This window comes from Scheffersomyces xylosifermentans, assembly GCF_036884685.1.
Source record: "Scheffersomyces xylosifermentans strain CBS 12540 chromosome Unknown RJT20scaffold_2, whole genome shotgun sequence".
In the NCBI taxonomy this organism is placed as follows: Eukaryota; Fungi; Ascomycota; class Pichiomycetes; order Serinales; family Debaryomycetaceae; genus Scheffersomyces; species Scheffersomyces xylosifermentans.
Genome location: NW_027042940.1, coordinates 2,383,936 through 2,404,598, shown reverse-complemented (window position 1 = coordinate 2,404,598; position 20,663 = coordinate 2,383,936). Strand labels below are relative to the sequence as shown.

The window sequence follows — 20,663 nt, the reverse complement described above, 5'->3', positions numbered from 1 at the left end:
TTGGCGTCTATGTCTTCTCTGCTTGGCATATAATGTATATTGTATATTACTACCATAATCAGATATTTCTTATCATTACAACAACACTTAATGATTACTAATTGTGGAATGGAGCGTAGTGAATGAGAAATTAAATGGAGATAGGGATTGCTTACTTATCTTGTAACTTCAGGAAGATATATTTGGTATTTTTCTAAAAGGAGAAATGATAGATAATCAGGAGATGAAGATACTCGATTACACTAGTTACCGTAAATTCAATGTAAAGATGTGAATAGATTGAGGCTCCTTTAATTAAGTGGCCCTGCGATTTTGCAGCCTTTCATCTTAATGGTTCATCATCAGCTCATATTGTACAATAATAGCTTAACTGGCAAAATCCTGCTATCAGAGATTTATAAGTTTACAAGTTTTTGCTAGTTAATTTCCTTAACAACATTCATAATTAGAAATTGCCATATTTGTGTATGATTATCGTTATGACAACATTATCGTTTTGACAACAATATCATATTCCATACATTGTCATATTCCATGAATATTCCTACAAATTTCTCTTAAAATTAAAAAATTACTCAGCCGTGTTTACAATGCACCAGCTACATCTACTTACCGTAAGTACCACCCTATTCTACCCAGTTGACTAATCCAATGGAATTTGCACCTTTTGAATCACATATTACAAACACCCACACCACTCCTATACGAATATCAAACCCCATACAACGGTCGTGCACAAATCCAACTATGCCGTTAAGAGGCTTCTTAACGGCGGCAGCGGCACAGGAGTTATAACGGCTTTGTGGTTGTGATGGCACCGGCGGCAGTTACCAGGAAGAATTTTGGACTCGTGGAACCACCCACGGTTCCATAGTACTACCATTCGCTTCTAAAACCAAGAAATTTGTTCTAAATTAACAAGGGAGCGGTGTATACCGTGGGCCGTAAAACGTTGTCTAATCTAACCTGTACTTTTACCATCGTTCATAGACAGGGTGCAAATGCCAACCGGTTACATGTACCCCCCCCCCCCCCCCCCCCCCTGAACGGCCTCTCGTCTATCTCTGATTTGCAATTTTTCATCCCAAGTCCCTCAACTTCCGTCGCTATTTTCCTTCCGTCGCTGCTTTGTCATCTTGCCACTAACCGTCCTCCCAATAACCTAACAGGACAGGATCTCTCACTGTAACTATTAGTTACTCTTCGCCTCCTCAAAAACCCTACTGCGCTTCAGGATATCTTTGCCGTATCCGGCAACCCTCCTGCACACCTTCACCAAAAACCCGCCCAAATTAGTAAGCTCTGTGCGTAGCCGCTGTGTTTCATTAGAAAAAAATAGAGAAAAGAGTCAAAATTCCTCTGACTCAAATTGCTCCATTTCCGTTTTTTCACACTAATACAAAATCACCGGATCCAATTGCGTGTGTGTGTCCACCAGAAAAATTTTCTGGTTCATATATAAGGAATTTGGCTTGCAACTGTGAATAATATTACAGTATAGTTTACGACGTCGTTATTAGTGTAAACAAAACAGGACTAGTTGTACTACAAATCATATCCCAAAAGTGACTATCTCACCCCCGTGTTGATCGCCCAACCATAGAAGCTCCAATCACTCAGCGAATCGCACAGGAATTAGCCCTTTTACCCATCATTTAGCCCCTGTTTTAACCGCCATAACAATAAATCGAATACCAGTCAGCATGAACTTTCAGCCAACAGACTACTTGAGCAACCTAAACCTCGACTTCGACAGCGTGGTGTCGCCCAACTTGAGCGAGTTCAACCAACAACAGCTCCACAATGAGTTGGACATCTTTTCACAGTCTGATTTCTTTGACTTGGATGTATTGTCGGCCGACAACGTTGTTCCAGTCAAGCAGCACCGTAAATTTGTGCAACAACAACAACCACAGCAAGTTCAGCAACAGATTGAACTGGTGACAGTAAAACAAGAAGAAGAAGACATGTCATTGGCATTCTTAAACTTACCCGCCGAGGTTTCAACCTTCAGCAGATCTCTGGGATCTCCAGATATCGACTATTCGGCTGCCCCATCTCCTCAAGTGAAGGTCAATGTAGCACAGAACGCCGCTTGTGAAGACAAGAGAAAGAGAAACACCGCCGCCTCTGCTAGATTCAGAATTAAGAAGAAGATGAAGGAACAAGAGATGGAACAGAAGTCCAAGGAGCTTCAGGACAGAGTTATGGCTTTAGAAAAGAAGTTGAAGACCTTGGAAATGGAGAACAAATGTCTCAAGAACTTAATTTTGCAGCAAAATGAGCAGAAGAACACTGACTTATTGGAAAGCATCAAGAAGAGAAGCATATTGGATTCCAAGCCGGTATTTCAATATACTAGCTAACCAAATGTTTCCACAAGCGAAAGAGATTATCTCAGTGGTATTTACCACTAAGGATAATCACCAATTAGACATCTGAACCCGTAGCACTTTGTGGTTCTGATCGCCTAACAGTTCAGAATTCACCAAGTGCTATGCTTCAGAGGAACGAGAAGAGCACAGATCTTAGTTGATACTGACTCTTCTCATCACCATAGGATTCGATTAAAATCCAACTTTTAACGACCTTACGATATAATGATTATGTTACGAATTCAAGATCCAACTCTTTGAATTTTTACGTTGCCTCAAGTAGACAACGTCCTTATCCCCCCTTTTTTTAACCTCACTTTACCCTTAATTATTAATACTGGCCATACCCATTTGCCTACCTTCTACGAAAGTATAGAATGGTGTTATGTCACTCCAGTTTTCTTTTCACTTCTTTCAACAGGAAACAATAGGATCTTTCACGGAAAAGAAAACACGAAAATAGTATTGAAGTATACACCGGCCGAATTTCCAACAAACGAAGCATACGGTGGACCAACAAACGATCATGGAATCAAATTCCTAAAACTTTTAAACTAAACTCCATATATGCATATGCACGATATGCTCATGACGTTTGATCTTCTTTACTACAATATCTACCTTACCTATTTTTTATCTAACAGTTGTATATAACACATAAGGAAATAAAAATTCAATCAGTTAGGATTGCACACGAATAACAGACTAGTTGCGAAGCCAACAACGTAGGAAGTATATAGATGGAATGAATAACATATGAAATTAAAAAATTGTGGGTGTGATGGAGACGAGACGAAGTTATTCTACGTTTGAAGGACAACGGAGACAGTTCAAATTAGTAGAATACGATCTATATTTACAGGAATCGAGATAGTACGGAGACCGGTTAACCACGGACAGTAAAATAATGGAAGCCTATGGTAAACCGTTTCCGCAACACATAAACACGGTCCGGATCACTACTACTTCTGACTACAACAAACACAATACCTATAAATCAGATGCAACCCAAATTTTCTACAACATGTACAACGCTGATCTGTTCCCATTGAGTATAATAACATAGTTAATAATTTAGTCATACAGGGGTTCTCTGGGCTGATAAATGAATTAGTATGACCCAAAGAACCATGACTCCTTCAAAGGACTCAATTGGTCCACCATTTTTTTTTGCATCTATACGAACTGAAATTATTGCCTGACTCGGCAGATCAAGGATGGTTGCTAAAAATTGAAAAATTCAGCGATTTCAAAGGAATAACCTAAGGAAGTAGACCGTATGCAGAAGTTCTATTGTAGAGATTATTGTTGCATGGCTTTGTTCGGAAGAACGGTTTACGGTTAGGTAGCTATGTAATGATATCTATATCCGTAAGGTGGAAGAAAGGAATAGAAAATAACAGAAAGACGGTGAGGAAGTGCAATTGAGAGATATCCCATATTTAGAGGCAAGATTGTGAACACGAGGAACGAACAGCGAAAGCCCGACTAACTCCATAACAACGGAAGTAACTCGGACCGTGAAAAACTAACTTCATAACAACGGAAGTAACTCGGACCGTGAAAAGGTGTCAAATTTCTTGCCATGGCTTAGCAGGAAGCCGCTGAAGGGATAGACAGCGTAGACCTAGTATCAAATATGGCTTAACACCATTTAATTGTGCATTTGAAAAACCTATTTGCTGTTTCCAAAATTAATGTCAAGTAATAGCGAATTCTAAAATTAAATCTGGCTTCATTTCGGCAAGGGCAAAAGAGACAAATACGTGACAGCTACGTGGAGATAATGGCCCTTCTACCATATGTAATTTGCTGTAAGGAGAGGTAACCTGAGCTTCTAAAATGGTACGTGAATCGGCGGGCCGGAAGAGAAACCCATAGAGAAATAAATAGAGATAGCGAGATTAAACTTGAAGGACAACGACGACAACGACGACAACGACGACAACAACGCCACGTATTATACTTCAAGAAATTATTAACCCAGTAAATTTCCTTTCACAGTAGCCTAACCAATAGCAAACATTATTGTCCAGAATAATTGTTTAACTTGAAGTAACCGAGCTCTCTGTGTCATTGTATAATTACTATCTAACCATAAATCGCAATAAAAATACTACATGACAATGAGATTCTGGCCGATGGAAGAAGATAATATTAATAGAGAACAATAATAACTAATAACACCACGAGCCAGGAACCCATCACAATTAAACAGCAACTAGCAAAAGTGGTTTTTCAACTTGCCGATTCCAGCTTCAAAGCCTACCTTCCTGTCGCAACCTTCTTTACACCCTCATTGCCCCTTTGGCTACACCTGACCCGTTTGGTTCCACCTGGCCGCTTTCTGGCTCCTCATGGCCCCCTCCTTCTCCCTTACATCGATTGTACTGTACCTCTGGTAAAAATAATGGAACCCATCTCAAATATTTCTCCTCACGTCCCTATCGCAAACTGGAGATCCCGTCCTGCCCCACCAGTAACTCCTGTTATCTCCCACTACCACAGTAATCCATTAATCCCCCACTTCTTTCAAATCTCACGCTCTCCAACTGCAATTCTCTGATGAAGTAACACTTCCGACTCGCGGTGACTTCCTCTTTGTACTTTTCTGTACTGGCAAGAATTTGTCACTGTTGATCGATCCACTGCGAACTCTCAGTAGGCTTCCCCCTAATTTTCCCCATTTCATTCCATTTTGGGCCGTCAATCTCCATTTTTCATTCTCCATTCTCCATTCTGAACCGTTTCCCCTTTCTGGCTCGCATCTAGTGGCTCCTAACACTACAAAGAACACCGTGATTATTATTATATGCTATTTTTGGGTGTTAAATGTATAATATTTTAATATCTCTTACTGTACACCGTGCATTGCAAGGTACTACCAGTATACCAGTATACCAGTATACCTACACCAGTAAGCCTTTTCGGCGTGAGCCGAGCCTGCTTTCTATTCCTATACGGTTCTAGGTTTCCACTCTTTGGTGTGCCTGATGCCTATACGCCAATGGAAGTATATCTTGTATTTCATTTTTTGACCTCTTCTCATCCATGACCTGTAGCTCGACTTTTATATCTGCATCTATATCTACCTCCTATTCCCACCTCCACCTCTGTCCATTTGTCATTTGTACTGTAGCCTTAGGCCCTGCCTCTAACTACAGCCGTCCCTACTGTCTTCTTTCCGCATATCGCTATTGTTCTACTGGTATCACGTTACAGTGGCCCCATCGCACTAACTCACCCAATCCCTTCCCCCAGTGGCTGCTCTCCCTAGAACTGTCCCTAAGTCACTGGTATTGTCATTTTTTTGCTACCGTAAATTTTAGACTCAGTGCTGCCAATTTTGAGAACTTAAAGATCTCAGTTTCCCCACAACAACACTCAGCATTCGGTAGGCAAAATTCACCGGAGCAACCTATAGATACCACGACAGCATCGCCAGACACCAGTCCGGACCAAATAGAGAATAAAAACAATAGTTCACCCTAGAAGATCCCGATCGTTGGCGAGGATTAAACCGCTTCACCATTAAATCCGTGATTACACCATCACCAGCATCCTCCAACGAGTCACCAATTGCATTTCATTCCATAAAGTTGATGTCCATTTCGCTAGAAATCGCCCTCGCCACCTGAAGAGAGCGATATTACTGCCAAACATACAACTTAAGAGATTCATTAATACTCACTACCCAGAACCATAGATAACAGCCGTATCGGTATCCCAACAATCATGTCCGAAAGAGATCACAGCCTAACGTCGACACCGCTACTACGGGCTCACGACGACAGCGCCGACCACGAAGGGATGTTCCACCAACCGATGTTCCAGATGTCGATGCATAATCTTCGAGAGCTAGAAAGATCTGTGTCTCCTTGTGAGATACCAAGCAATTTAACATCCGTAGAAACCATAAATGACAATAGCGCTAACCACAGCAGCTTGCCAATGGATCGGAACAAAACTCCGTCTTTCACAAAGAGACCAGATCCATCGCCGCTCCAGAAGACTCCTCAGCGGTCGCCAATAGATTCAATACATTTATCCCCACAGGAGAGATTCACTAATCTCTCCAGCCCAATCAAAGAACACCCTAACTTTATCAATACAATAGAGGAGCAAATCGACTTGAGACTCGCTTCTTCAAATAACCCAACAATCGTCATGGAACTCGACTTAGACGGAAAGATACGATATTTAAGTAAGAACTGGGAGTTTATCATTGGAACAACAATAAAGAAAATCGTGAACAATCCGATTTCAAAGATCATCATAGGAAATAGCCCTGAGGATTTACAGGTGTTTAACAACGCTATAAATAAGATGATAACAGATGACTGTAGTTACAAGGTAAAGTTTCTAACTGCTACGAATACAACCCTGAGGATAGAAGAAGGCGATGACCACCATAGTCCCACCCCAAATAACTCTGTAGAGAACTTTGGAGAAATGCAATTACCAGTCATTGACTATATTCCAGAACCTGAAAATCAAAAGGATGACATTGACGATGATGATGATACCAGCTCTACAATTAGTTCCAAGCTCTCCAATAATGGAGATGTCATAGAGCTTGAAGCACAGGGAATCTTGATACATGATTCGAAAACAAAACTTCCAACTCATTCCATGTGGACCATCAAGCCCTTTGTACATATAGATCTTGACTTGACGATCCCGCTCAATCTTATAAATCTTCTAGGATTTGGTTCAGAGATTTTTGAAGGTTATTTATTAAACCTAAAAGAATTGGGAATTATAGATGAGGAGAACGTACCCCAGCCCAAGACTATTCTCTGTAGAATTTGTGAAACTCAAATTCCAGCCTGGTTCATAGAGAAACACTCAGACTTATGTGTGGTCGAGCATAGAGCAGATGAGGATTTACAGCTGTGTCATGATGCAATTAGTGACCAAAGGGAGTTGATAATACGTATTTTGGATAGTCTAGCGCAACAACAATCCATGTCGCCCTCATCATCAGCACTTTCATCTTCCGCTTCACTTATATCTAATCACTCTACATCATCAAACACATCAAGCTCATCTGAGGAAAGTACCCATAGCCTAATAATGGACTACAAAGGTATCTTACTTCCATCTGTATCAAATAATGACTCTTCTCCACGTCTTGCCAACCAAGTGCTACACAAAAATTTCCATGCAAGGAACCCAATGATCCAAACTAAGAAGTTTCCGTTTGGAATTCTCCAACGACTTATAGAGCTCTGCGATGAAGCGTTACTAATCAATCCTCCCACTAGCGGGGAGAACGAGGAATTAGCATTTTCACCATCAAGTGAAAAAGCTTTGAATAACGTGATGGCGACAAACCTCTTGGAGACATCCGACTTGGCCATAAAGTCGATAATTGAGGATACACAAACTCTCATAAATGATAAGGTTGAAACACTCTCACGCTTGATTTCCATCCTTCAATACTCAGATAAATTAAAGAAGGAAGTAGATGAGAATGTATTGATGACAGTAAGACAAACTGTGGCTAAAATTAAAGAGCTGACAGCACATAATGACTACAAGAATGCCAGTAATAATAGCAATAATGATATTACAGCTGATATAAGTGAAGAAAACATCCTTGACTCAGCGGATACTACCCTTCCTGATCCTATCATGCTAAATACTGGAAGTGAACCAACCATGCTACGTCTGCCACAACCGGCCCGTACTACTAGTCCTGCTGCAAGACTATTTCAAGAGTCTTTGGTAGAGGGCGAGTTTAAATCTATAACCCCCAAGGACATTCTTTTATCAGCAAGTAGATCAGGACCTCTTACAATTCCTTCTAGTACAAGTACTCCACAACTGCTCCACCATCACCAACATCTGCAACAACTGAACAGAAGTGCTTCAGAGCATAGAAGTATGAATTCCATCAACTCTTCATCTTCTTCTATCTCCATACATGGAAGTCATAGTGTCGGAGGTACGAACACTAGTAGAGAGTTACTCGAATCAATCCATAATCTTGATTTATCGAAAAAGTCGTCTGAAAACAACTCGTCGTTCTCTTCTCCAAGGCGTCACTTATCCCCAGCTCCATATGTAGAGAAACAGAGTTTATCGTCCTACCAGAGAAATCCTAACACAAGATTCGATAGCACCACCCCTTCATCATCTCCTTCCATAAACACCGAGAACACTCTTAACGACAATATAAGTGAAAAGAGGTCCAATTCTGGTGGAAACAGTTTCTCACTCCACTTATCCACAACTAGCAAGGGCTCCATGAATGCAAAACCTCCATTATCTCCGTTACTTGTGTCAACGACTCCACAGACGAAAAGCACAGGTGGAGGTATAAGAGACTACGAGGTGATTAAGCCAATTAGTAAGGGTGCTTTTGGCTCTGTGTTCTTGGCTAAGCGGAAAATCACAGGTGATTACGTAGCTATTAAATGTTTAAGAAAGAGGGATATGATCGCTAAGAATCAGGTTTTGAATGTGAGATCAGAGAGAGCTGTGATGATGAAACAATCAGACTCCCCATATGTTGCACAGTTATATAGTTCTTTTCAGTCAAAGGACTTTTTATACTTAGTGATGGAGTACCTCCATGGTGGTGACTGTGCTACATTGATTAAAACTCTTGGAACAGTAGATCAGGAGTGGTCTAGGCGGTATGTGGCTGAGATCATTGTTGGAGTGGACGATCTTCACAAGAGAGGTATTATTCATAGAGATTTGAAACCGGACAATATTTTAATTGACAGCAACGGTCATTTGAAATTAACTGACTTTGGATTGTCACGTATCGGTGTCGTTGGAAGACAAACCGGCCGTCACAGGAAAAGTAGCTCATCAGAGCAAGGAATAGAGTTTTTTAGACGGAGTCTTAATCAGCTGAAAGACCAAACTCATAACCAAAGTCCTTTGGCAAATGTTACAGGTTTAGGAGTGGGAAGTGGGTTTGCAGGCAGTGACTCACCCTTACTAGAGTTTCATCACAAGAGAACCAGCTCAGTGACTCCATTTTCTCTTTCCCCCACTATTGAACATACTAAATTGAATACAATGGGATCACTTCCATCTCCTACTCTTGCTTTTCTAGAGAATTTTGCCTCCAACAACTCCCAATCTTTTCTGTCTGCATCAATTTCGGGACCCAATTCAGGACAATTACCTCCATCTCTCTCTCATAGGAGTAGCTCCATTTTCAAGCCTGGAGGAAGGTCTGGTTCGAATTCAAGTGGCTTAGACTCTCCTATTTTGAAGCCAGTGCTTCCACGGACTTCGTCAGAGCTGTCATTTGCTATTATAGATGATGATTTCCAAGTGAGTCCTTCCCTGAACAACATACTGACCATCACTTCGTATGCATTATTTGACCCTAAGAATGAGAAGGAAACAGAATTCAAGAATTTCGTCGGTACACCCGATTACTTAGCTCCCGAGACAATCGAAGGCGTAGGACAAGGAGAATCATCCGATTGGTGGTCATTGGGTTGTATTTTATTTGAGTTTTTGTACGGATACCCCCCCTTCCATGCGAATTCGCCTGATGAGGTGTTTAAGAATATTTTGAATGGTTCTATAGATTGGCCAGAATTATCAGAAGAAGAGGATCAAAAGTTTTGTCCTCCCGAAGCTAAAGATCTCATAAAAAAATTGCTTAATCTTGACCCCGAGAAAAGATTAGGATTTAACGGGGCCGATGAAATCAAGCAACATCCTTTCTTTGATGGAATCAACTGGGATACTTTGTTTGAAGAAAAAGCCGCTTTTGTGCCGATACTAGATGATCCAGAATCCACTGAATACTTTGATAATAGAGGCGCACACATGACACAATTCCCTGTCGATGACTCCGATGATGAAGACGAGAAGCAGGCTGACTCGACTTCGCTACATTCTTCAGCATCTCTTCTTCCTAACCTCAGTTGTACTTCAAAACGAGAAAGAAGAGGAAGTAGACTCGCTGATCAAAGTGAGTTTGGTTCTTTCCAGTATAGAAATTTAAATGTTCTCGAGAAACAGAACAAGGATGTTATTAATAGATTCAAGAAGGAGCACTTAGAACATAGAAATAGTTTTTCATCTTCTTCTTCCGAGTCTGTGCCAGTATCTCGTTCCAGAGGAATTTCTTTCACAGGCGCCAGTGGCAGTCCATTCAAGAGACCAGTATCTCCTATTAATATTGGAGGAAGATCTACTTCTCCATCGAAAGTTGCAGACACTTCTTCGCCTCACTCGATTAAACACGAAAGATTGGGCTCGGCAGTTAGTAATTACTCCAGTGGAGATGAAATAGATCTGATTCGGCCATCGCCAATACCAAAACTGGTCTTGCGGGACTTCTCGTCTTCAAGTTCTGATACAGAGGATAACAAGTCTTCTGCTCTTTTGAGAATCCGGAAAAGACGTGAAAGCTCTAGACTTCCTGCAGCAGCAGGCGATTCTTGCGAATTCTTAGGGAAGAAAGAACTTGATGTACTTTACTGTGAACCAATCGCAGCTGTACGTCATAGTGTAACTAAGCTTTTAGAGAAGAGCGGATGTATTGTTGTTTCTATTACTGATGGTGACGAGTTGATTCGTCGTGCTACAAGTCAAGTCAAATTTGATTTGATTTTCACTGCTTTGAAATTGTCAAAGGTAGAGGCAATTGATGCAACGAAATTAATCAAATTTACTACTGGTATTAACTCTAATACGCCAGTTATAGCGGTTACTGGATTTCCCAAAGAAGCACAAGATTCGAATGTGTTTGACTACATCATTGAGAAGCCAGTTGAATTAGTGCATATACAAAGATGCTTGTCGAAGTTTGCTAATGATGACGTGATTGACAGTGATTCAGAGAAATGATATAGATATATCGTAACTTAATACATGCCAAAGTCACTGCTGGAATGCAGAGCAACTCTGTATGGGTATACAAGTCACTGGGTAATGCAGAGCACCCCTGTACAAGTCACTACTAGAATGCAGTGCAAATCTCTATAGGCATACAAGTATTCAACTAACCAACTAATTAACTAAATCGCCTAATCAAATTCACCAGTGTTAACCGATTTTGCACCTATAAGCATAATGCTGCATTCTGCAGGAACAACATGATATATATTATATAAGCGGATAGCCTCCATGACAAATACAAAGACATACCACGAAACCAAGTTAACCATAGGCTGCATTCCATATGAAGATGATATCAACATGGCCAACAACAAACCCAGAAACAAATTGGCTAACCACAATACCTACCCAACATTCAGTATCGGTTAATTTCCCTTCCGGCTACATCATCCCACTATCTAAGAACTCAACTAGATCCTTACCCTTAGGTTCCCTCGTACAATTGTATGTCCCCTTCTTCACATAAACTCTGACGTAAGCACACGCCACAGAGTTCTTCTCTACACAGTCTTCTTGTGCACCCAACAAATGAGCGAGTACCGTTGCAAACCAGACAGTTCTCATATATAAAGACACCACACTTGCTTTTAAGACAGTATTAACAGATACATCAAGTACAAGTAGAAATAGAAATAAATTAATCATGGTTTCCGCTGAATTCACCGAGAAGGTATGTGTATCGTCTATTTAGATTTGATGCTGAGAGGGAATTGGTGTCTCAATTGTCTCAATTCCATGTGGAGTTGGACAATGACTGGTATCAATACAGGTAACAAATGGTACTAACGAATCCAGGCTGACGCCGTCCAAAACTTAGCCAAGCGTCCTAACGACGACGAATTGTTGAAGTTGTACGGATTGTACAAGCAAGCTAACGTTGGTGATAACACTACTACCAAGCCAGGTGTCTTTGACCTCAAGGGTAAGTACAAGTGGCAAGCATGGAAGGACTTAGAGGGCACTTCCCAAGAAGAGGCCGAACAGCAATACATTGAATTCGCCACCTCATTGATTGAGAAGTACAACTAAGGGCGTTGAAATGATCTACAAGTATTTTTGCTCTAATTATAATATTGCTAGGAAGAAAGCTTCGTTCAGTTATATACGTAAATAGACGAATTATACATATATCCAATTTTTGATGATCAGTAGTGGTTCCAATCAATTAATCCAATTTTGACTTTTTAACCAAACCAGTAATTCTCCACGCGGAATCGAGCAAAATCAACAGAGGTATGACAAGGTAAGGAACATATACCGCAGCCAACTGGAAGGCCTGTGCAGAGCTCAATCCATGGGCTTCGCCTTCGATAAGGGCATAGCCGATACAGATAAAGGTGGTGAAGGCAGCGTTAAACCCGTAGATCACTGACAACACCAAGTAATTTGCATTGGACGTGTTCTTACGGAGAATTTGGTAAGAGAAATAGAAGAACAAAGGCAATTGAAACACCAATTCCACCAACCCAAAAAGCTTAAACCATAATGGCGTTTCTACGAGTAGGAAGTCCCTGTTCTGTTGGATGTGAAATGCTAAGATGTTCTTGGAGATGTCCAATTGATACGACGATGGGGTAACTATGGTAGAGTCAATGAGAACCGTGATCGGAATATGGAGAATATAGTACGCCAAGTAGAAAGTGTCCAATGAGATCATGATGTTGAAGCTAGTGTCGTTGATGCCAATGACTAAGAAGAACCATATAACCCAAATAGTGTTAACCAAACACCTCTTACACTGACATTATAAACGGTAATGTCGCGTTTTGGGAAGAGAGTGAAAAATGTGAAAAATCCAATTCCCGTAAATAGCACCATATGGGTCTATCAGCTCTGAAGAATGATAAGATATTTGAGCACTAGTAGATTAGCTTGTAAAAGAGTGCCGTCACATTCTGTAGTTAAAAGTGTTTGTCGTCCCTCTGTAATTTCTCGAATTGAAATTAAGGGAGTATCGTATAAATCAAAGATCTCATCGAATCAACGCAGAGAACAAGCTGCTAAAAGACAGATAGCAAACGAACCAGTCGGACAAATGCAAGCGTTACTCAAAAAGACAAGAAAAGTGGAGAACCCATTGGTATGGATCGACTGCGAGATGACCGGGCTCGATGTGTTTGGCGACGATCACATTATTGAAGTCTGCTGCATCATCACTGATGGAGACCTCAATATAATAGATGAAGAAGGTTACGAGTCTACGGTATACTTCCCGAAAGAACGCTTGGACCAGATGGACGAATGGTGCACCACACAGCACAATGCCTCGGGTCTAGTCACCAAGATCTTGGAGAACCCACAGCAAACGATGGACAAGGTTGCACAAGACTTGACCAATTACATCATGAAATATGTTCCGCAGCCAAGAACGGGCATTTTAGCAGGAAATTCGGTTCATATGGATAAAATATTCTTGATGAAAGATATGCCCCAAGTCACGAATCATCTCCACTATCGATTAGTGGATGTGTCCACCATAATGGAATTTGGCCGCAGGCACAATCCCGAGTTAATGAAGTGTTGTCCGAAGAAGGTCGGGGCGCACACAGCAAAGGCAGATATTCTAGAAAGTATTGCTCAGTTAGAATGGTACCGCGATTTCTACTTCAAGGACAAGGAAGAGAGTGCAGAAACCATCACGGCATTTGAGGAAGAGGCGTTGCTAGAAATACTAGAAGACGCAAGTAGAACTAGAAGACGCAAAGAGGAAGAATGAAGAGAAGATAACAAACTGGCACAGACAAGGCTTGAACAGCACCTATGGTACAAAATGGATTTAGCCTTTCCATTATACTGCAAACTGATTGAAGTCTTTTTGTGAGCACGTCCACAGTCTGGATCTTACAAACAATTACAAATTAAACACGGACTAGCATGATAACAAAAGATATATCACATAATAAACGTTTCTATAAAATATTACTCGAACCTGACAATAAAAGCAATCGTTGTGATAGTCTACGAAAATACCTCAATATCAAGGAAAACGTTGAATCCACTTTCGGGCCCAGGAACACCATACGAAATTGCACCCAAGCATGACAATTAAAGATCACAGTGAATAAGCAAATCTCGTAACGATATGCACATAACATAAACAGTAAATAAATAGCAAAATGGATAGAAATACGGGTCCACTAACCGTTCCGTACGATTATATAAGCGCGACTCTAAAAAGATCACCATCCGCAAGGCTTACTAACTCCTTACATGGGCCCACTTACGGCTGAATCACATCAAGATGATGATTGTCCCCAGATTTTGTCCCCTTTGTTGCACATGGGGGGCCAGCCCTATCTCAAGGCTCAAAGAGTGACCTTTGGCCTTGTGTCCCAAATCAAGAATAAGGTTACGGTGTTTACACAGAAGCTCTAAGGTATTATTAAATCCATCACATCTCCATAGTACACAGTCCCCAAAAAGAAACAAAATCCCGCCAAATACAAATCTCACTAAAAGAACCCGTTAAGAACATAAAAAATCAAACGCCATCGCCACTGCGTTTATGTAAGCGGCTTACTTCGCGAGTGCTTCCCATTTTTCTGTCACACTTGTTCGGCTGTAGCCCATTGGGGTTATGAAATTAATAATCGACACCGCACCAGCAAGCGGATTTAATTTTTAGTAAGCCTCCGAACTTTCTCCGACTGTACACATCTCTTGACTAAACATTCGGCGGAAATAATATCTTTGCTTCCGGCTGCTACGGTATGAGCGCTTTTTCGCGGCAATAACAGTTTTTGATAGTTTAGCCTTTAGGACATATATATATGTAAACTCAGCCAGGTTTTAAATCTTAATTACAAAGTTGGTCTGATCAAAACAGTTCCAGTTAACGAATTCACCAGGGTTCTTCGTAACAAAGCTAATTTGTTCACCAGTTGATATTTTCCGCGAGCCGCCATGACTAAACACTCATATGACAACTACCCTTGGAAGTTGCAGTACGACTCGGCGCTTAACCAGTATTACTACATGAACACAGAGGACGGCAGTGTCACCTTTGACATGCCATGTGAGGTCAGCCACACGCCTTCTATCAACAGCTCCATGTCTAAGCATGGCTTCTTGCTGAAGTTGAAGAGATCCGCCTCTTCAAGCGTCTGCCCATTAAACACCGACATGAAGAAAAGAGACTCTGCTTCGGGCTCGGTATTATCCAAGATCGGTACAGCATTATCGTTGAAGTCCTCAAAGTCTAGAGATTCCTCGATTTCCTCGGAATCTTCATACGAAGCCAGAAGATCTTCCGGATCCATCTACACTCCTAATAACACTAGCATCACTACCAGCGTCACTTCCACCGACATGCACAGTGCCGCAGCCAGCTCAACTGGCTACTTGACGGAGACTTCAGTTGAACTCCAATCTCCAGGCACCATCCACACCGCATCCGATGTTTCGAGTGTGATAACCGGTTTAGATGACGAATTCTTATTGAACAATTTAACTAACTTCAAAAACTTTGCCGGTACTTCTATGGTTGCTACGGCTTACAACAGTGATGAAGAAGCCAGCATTGATTCCATGGAACAAGAAGAAGAGGAAGAGGAGGAGGAGGAAGAAGTACAGTCTTTCTTCGATTACACTTATATCAGAAACGGAGACAGTCAGCATTACTACTACAACGAAGAGGAAGATGATGAGGAGGACCAAGAGATGTACAATGTCGATAAAGAGTTGGAGAGAAGAGAATTAAGATTGCAAATACTAAAGGATTTCTACTAGTTGTCCACCATTTATGCATTTTCTACAGTTTTAACGCTTGCGGTTTTCGTCATTTAGTTCTTTTGGATGGGTACTTATTTTACAGGATACTGTTTATTTATTTCATTTGGGAACACTAGTCATATCACACATAGTCTGACTCGGTGCTACGCTATTGCATGTATATAATTCAACACATTTAGCATCTAATATATTTATTACACACTAAACCTCAAAACACCTTCGTTACTGTAGCGGTTAACCCCCCCCCCCCCCACTCTCATATTATCCCCAACATTTACCACTCTAGCCGATATACGCTGTCCTATTGTTATATTGCTGTCGAAGTCATAGAATAATAAACCGCATCGTTCACGGAGCTGGTTCCCTTTCGAGAAAATCCGCGCGTACTCCTTACGCGGACGCTAAAGACAACAGCTCGGATTAACGTGACACCTGCCGAGCCGGCAATATCTGTGTGTTTGACATCTACCCCAAATCTCGGTTTTAACAGATGACTTCGTCCGTCTAAGAAGGGGTCTCGGTTAATAAAATGAGGTACTGCGGTACGGGTGTCGTCGGCCTTAACAGCTATTTATGGTTTGGAATGTACCAAGTCTCCTGTGAAACGTGTTCATTGACTTCTTCATATCTGGTGACTATAGAGAGAGCTATAGAATCCGTGAGAACCCTTGTAGACTAAGGACTCCTTGAGTATCTAAACGTCTTACAAGAACGTCCTTACACCAACCTCGCACTCACCTGCCTTACCGAACCAAAACCTGGGGTCTTGCCTGGGGTCTTGCCGCAAGCACCATTCAATTTAGCCTAAACGAGAATTCCTACCTAAATGTCCACTACCATAAAACAATATACTTCCAGGAACTGGGAACTGGGAGTTCCTCTTTAGTCCCCTTGAAGTATTCCACTGCCCACAAGTGCAAAAAAATGGGGTAGATGTATGAGATTCATTGCCCTTCCTCTTTGGTAAGTAAACAGTGCTGTATAGAATTACCTACATGCCCATTTAAGATCCAGCAGCCTCTTTGCCTAATTAGGCAATTCCTTAATGGTGCACCGATGCTAAAAAATTCCCAAAACCGAAATAAGTTTCATTAGGCTGCCAATTGTAGTTGTAGGTTATTCTTAGCACTATAGATGTGAGTTGTCAGATAGGCGATGATTTAAAACTCTGTGGATGTCCTTGGGAATTTATTTGAGCGAAAAGCTCTTCTTTCCTTTTGGACATCACAGGTAATAGTTTTGCATTTCTCTCCTTTCGTTAATTGGACCCACCTTAATACCGCTTAATCATGAGATTCGGGTTAGTAATAACAGCCGTGTCAGTGATATCTGGAGTGCTTGTTAATGCTGCTCCTGCTCAAAACGCAGACTTGCCAGCCAGAGAAGTGATCCAGGGTTCTACCAATAACATAGACCCTTCACTTCATAAGAGAAGCTCTGACGACTACGTCGATTCATTATTGGGACTGTTAAAAGATTCCAACCTCTTGGGTGAATTAATGTCCCAAGTCACCAACAATACCAACAACCATGACACATTGGTATCATCCTTTTCTGCTGCATTTGAAGGCAGCAGCTTCAATGCGTCCTCTATTTATTCAGCTTTGAAGAGCTCAGATTTGTTCTCCAAGTTCTATAACAAAGTCTTGAATGACAAAGATTTAATACCCACTGCACTCTCCTACGCTAAGGCATTGTACGCTGATGGAAAACTCGTTCTTTCTGATGTTGAACCTAAGACCTCAAAGAGAGAAGAAACAGTAGTCCAGTCTCAATTATCTAAGAGAGACTCTGACTACATTTCCAAAATTGCTAGCTCTTTGTCACAATCCGATTTGCTTGCTGCTGCAAAGAAAATCTTCGAAAGTCCAGAATTCAAAGAAGAGGCTGAAAAGCTTCTTGCAAGTGCTTCTAAAAACATCAATTTTGACAAGATCTACACTGCCATCAAGAATTCAGGATTGGCTGTTGACTTGATCAAGAAATCGTTAGAATCATCCGACTTGCAATCGCAATTCTCCAAAGAGATTTCTAAAAGAGCTCTTGATGGTTCGATCTCAAAAGCTGCCATCGATGGTAGTTTGGACGTAGGAGTCTCTGCTGGTCTTGACTCACTTCCAAGTTTGACATTGCCTGATCTTCCTGAGCTTCCAAGTTTCGATGATGCTGCAACAGAAATCCCTGCTGCTGTTGATAGTGTTGTCACTAAAGCAACTTCTGCAGCAGGTTCTGTTGCTGCTGCTGCTGAAGATGGTATTGGTGGTTTAGTAGATGGTCTCTTTGGAGATGCCTCTACAACTTCCTCAACAAAGGCCACCACCACTGCTACTCCAGCCACCAAAACTGGCGGAGGCCTCTTGGGGGGCCTTTTGGGAGACATTTTCGGAGATGGAGCCACTGGAACTACAACTCCAGTAACAACACAAGCTGCAACTACATCTGCTGCTGTAACAGGTACTACAACCAAAGGTTCAGGTTTAGGTGGACTTCTTGATGATATCTTCGGTGACGGTGATGCTGCCAGTACTACCAGTACCGCTGCTGCCACCACAACCACCAAGGGTTCTGGCTCAGGGGGATTAGGCGGTCTCCTTGGCGATCTCCTTGGCGGAGGTGATACTGCAAGTACTACAAGCACAACTAAGACTTCTACTGGTACTGGTGGATCTGGATTAGATGGCCTCCTTGATGATCTTTTTGGCACTGGCGACAAGGCCACAACAACTACATCCAAATCCTCTACTTCTACTGGAGGATCCACCTTTGCTGATCTTATTGATGGATTATTTGGTGGCTTCGACTCCAATACTACAACAACTACTACACCAAAGACCACATCTTCTGGAAGTGGCAGTCTTTTGGAAGATCTCCTTGACAGCTTCTTAGGAGGAAGCAGCTCCAATTCTACGAAATCTAGCTCTTCTGGATCCACTGGTGGTTCCCTCTTCGATGATATTTGGGACGACTTCTTTGGAGGCTCCTCCAGCACCCCAAAGACCACTACCACTACTTCATCTAGTGGAAACTTCTTTGAGGATCTTATTAAGGAGTTCTTCCCTAGTGATTTCAATGTTACAAGAAGTGCCAGTGGAGGAAGTCTTTTGGACACAATTCTTGACATTGGTGAAAGTATTCTTAAGGATCTTTTCCCAAATAGTGGTGGTACTTCGTCTGGATTATTTTCCAGTCTTGTTGCTGGTATCCTTACCATTGCTGGCGATGTTCTCCAAGACTTGTTCGGAAACTTCGACGGAAGCTCTCTTTTATCAAAGGGTGAGAGTCTCTTGCTGTCATTAATAAAGGGCCTCTTTAGTTCCTTATTCGGTGGTGGGTCGTCTGGCTCTGGCTCAGGAGGTTCTTTGGGCTCAAGTTTGTGGGGTTTGGTTACAGGAATTATTAGTGACTTGTTTGGAGGATCTGGATCTTCAGGAAGTTCCGGCTCCCTTACTAGCGTTCTTGGTCATATCGTCAACGAGATACTTGACGCCATTTTCCCAGACACTGGTTCATCCAGTACCAGTTCCTCTACATCCGGCGGATCATTTTTGGATTCGTTATTTGGATCCAAGCCCAAACAATGCTGTTGCCCAGGTGAACTGAAAATAAAAAAGAGAGCATTAAAGGTTCAAATCAGAAAGAGTATCAGAAACAGCATTACAAAGAGAGCACAGGAGTTGTCCCAGAAACAGCAAACTCTTAACTTCATCGATTCGTTATAGTCGAATCTTCACAACATGATTACCACCTTAGTGTATACCTAAAAAGTAAATATTAACGCCATTATAATTTAATTGTTACAGTCAATTGACTATCGTAGAGTGGAGTTATCATAAACGTTTACTACGATTAAATTTCCCCAACTTAACCAGCTACTCAGTCCAGTAATCCAATATCCCAAAGAAGCATAATTAGAAGCTGCCTAACCTTAAATTCGGGCAGATCTCTTTTGATATTCTACCGACTATATAGACATTAGAAATATTCTAGAACCGACTAGATCGGTACAAATATTATATGATTAAAATAGATGAAAACTAAATACAAGGGGACTTCGAGGCTTTTGCCATTTATAGCCTTTACTACCTTGGGGAATCTTATAACAGCAGGGGCAACACCCATAAAATTACCCGTCTAAATGCAAAGACTCGACTAGATGTGAATGGATTGTTATTTATAGCTCACATACTTAAACTAAACGGGTATAGGCAATTGCACATGTCTGCCCTATACTCCACTTTGCGGTTGTATGCACTATACGGGGGGTACCGCCTCATACTAATTAGGCCCCACAGTAACTACTTTCTCATAAATGGTCTCAGATCTTGAAAGTGCACTAGAACGGAAGGGGCTTTCTTCCTAAAACCAGTAAAAATAGTACAATTGTGCCCTAGCAGCTCTAGTGATTATAGCGCAAAATGCTCTAATTATTGTATTCATGGGGTTTTGTTTGAGCCGGTTGCAAAAGTATTAAATTTATTATGTGCTCGGTGTCACATGAAACAGGGTCCCAGTGTGCGAATTAGAGCTCAACCAACGATTCAATAGAGTTGAACCCCTGAACTTAACCGCTTGACACCAGTCAACGAAAACCTTCTCTGAAACTATCTTCCCCAGTTAAATCGTCAGCTGCTGCCTCTTTCTTTCGAAATCGATCTCTACTCCATAACTAGATAC

General features: G+C 41.5%; 7 protein-coding genes across 7 annotated transcripts; 6 read left to right on the top strand and 1 right to left on the bottom strand. All coding sequences in view use genetic code 12, as the record gives it.

The window, feature by feature from the left end:
- Window positions 1-1,703: 1,703 nt before the first annotated feature.
- On the top strand, window positions 1,704-2,366 carry MET28 (Met28p; the record flags this gene model as incomplete). Its single annotated transcript, XM_064918250.1, has 1 exon — window positions 1,704-2,366. One exon carries the CDS (start codon window positions 1,704-1,706, stop codon window positions 2,364-2,366), a length of 663 nt encoding a protein of 220 aa, XP_064776422.1.
- A 3,623-nt stretch (window positions 2,367-5,989) lies between these two features.
- RIM15 (protein kinase) lies at window positions 5,990-11,438 on the top strand. Its single transcript, XM_064919650.1, has one exon. The coding sequence runs from the start codon at window positions 6,111-6,113 to the stop codon at window positions 11,205-11,207; it is 5,097 nt and encodes a 1,698-aa protein (XP_064776421.1). The 5' UTR covers window positions 5,990-6,110; the 3' UTR covers window positions 11,208-11,438.
- Window positions 11,439-11,866: 428 nt separating this feature from the next.
- Window positions 11,867-12,400, top strand: ACB1 (long-chain fatty acid transporter). Its single transcript, XM_064916744.1, has 2 exons — window positions 11,867-11,928; window positions 12,054-12,400. The coding sequence occupies exons 1-2, from the start codon at window positions 11,902-11,904 to the stop codon at window positions 12,285-12,287; spliced, it is 261 nt and encodes an 86-aa protein (XP_064776420.1). The 5' UTR covers window positions 11,867-11,901; the 3' UTR covers window positions 12,288-12,400.
- On the bottom strand, window positions 12,164-13,007 carry RJT20DRAFT_31067 (uncharacterized protein). Its single transcript, XM_064919648.1, has one exon. The coding sequence runs from the start codon at window positions 12,913-12,915 to the stop codon at window positions 12,424-12,426; it is 492 nt and encodes a 163-aa protein (XP_064776419.1). The 5' UTR covers window positions 12,916-13,007; the 3' UTR covers window positions 12,164-12,423.
- A 286-nt stretch (window positions 13,008-13,293) lies between these two features.
- On the top strand, window positions 13,294-13,974 carry REX2 (Rex2p; the record flags this gene model as incomplete). The annotated part of the gene is made up of 1 exon (XM_064921457.1): window positions 13,294-13,974. One exon carries the CDS (start codon window positions 13,294-13,296, stop codon window positions 13,972-13,974), a length of 681 nt encoding a protein of 226 aa, XP_064776418.1.
- A 783-nt stretch (window positions 13,975-14,757) lies between these two features.
- On the top strand, window positions 14,758-16,224 carry RJT20DRAFT_31081 (uncharacterized protein). The gene has a single exon (XM_064919649.1). It carries the CDS (start codon window positions 15,162-15,164, stop codon window positions 15,984-15,986), a length of 825 nt encoding a protein of 274 aa, XP_064776417.1. The 5' UTR covers window positions 14,758-15,161; the 3' UTR covers window positions 15,987-16,224.
- Window positions 16,225-16,856: 632 nt separating this feature from the next.
- On the top strand, window positions 16,857-19,787 carry RJT20DRAFT_126373 (uncharacterized protein). The gene has a single exon (XM_064916743.1). The coding sequence runs from the start codon at window positions 17,279-17,281 to the stop codon at window positions 19,706-19,708; it is 2,430 nt and encodes an 809-aa protein (XP_064776416.1). The 5' UTR covers window positions 16,857-17,278; the 3' UTR covers window positions 19,709-19,787.
- Window positions 19,788-20,663: the final 876 nt, after the last annotated feature.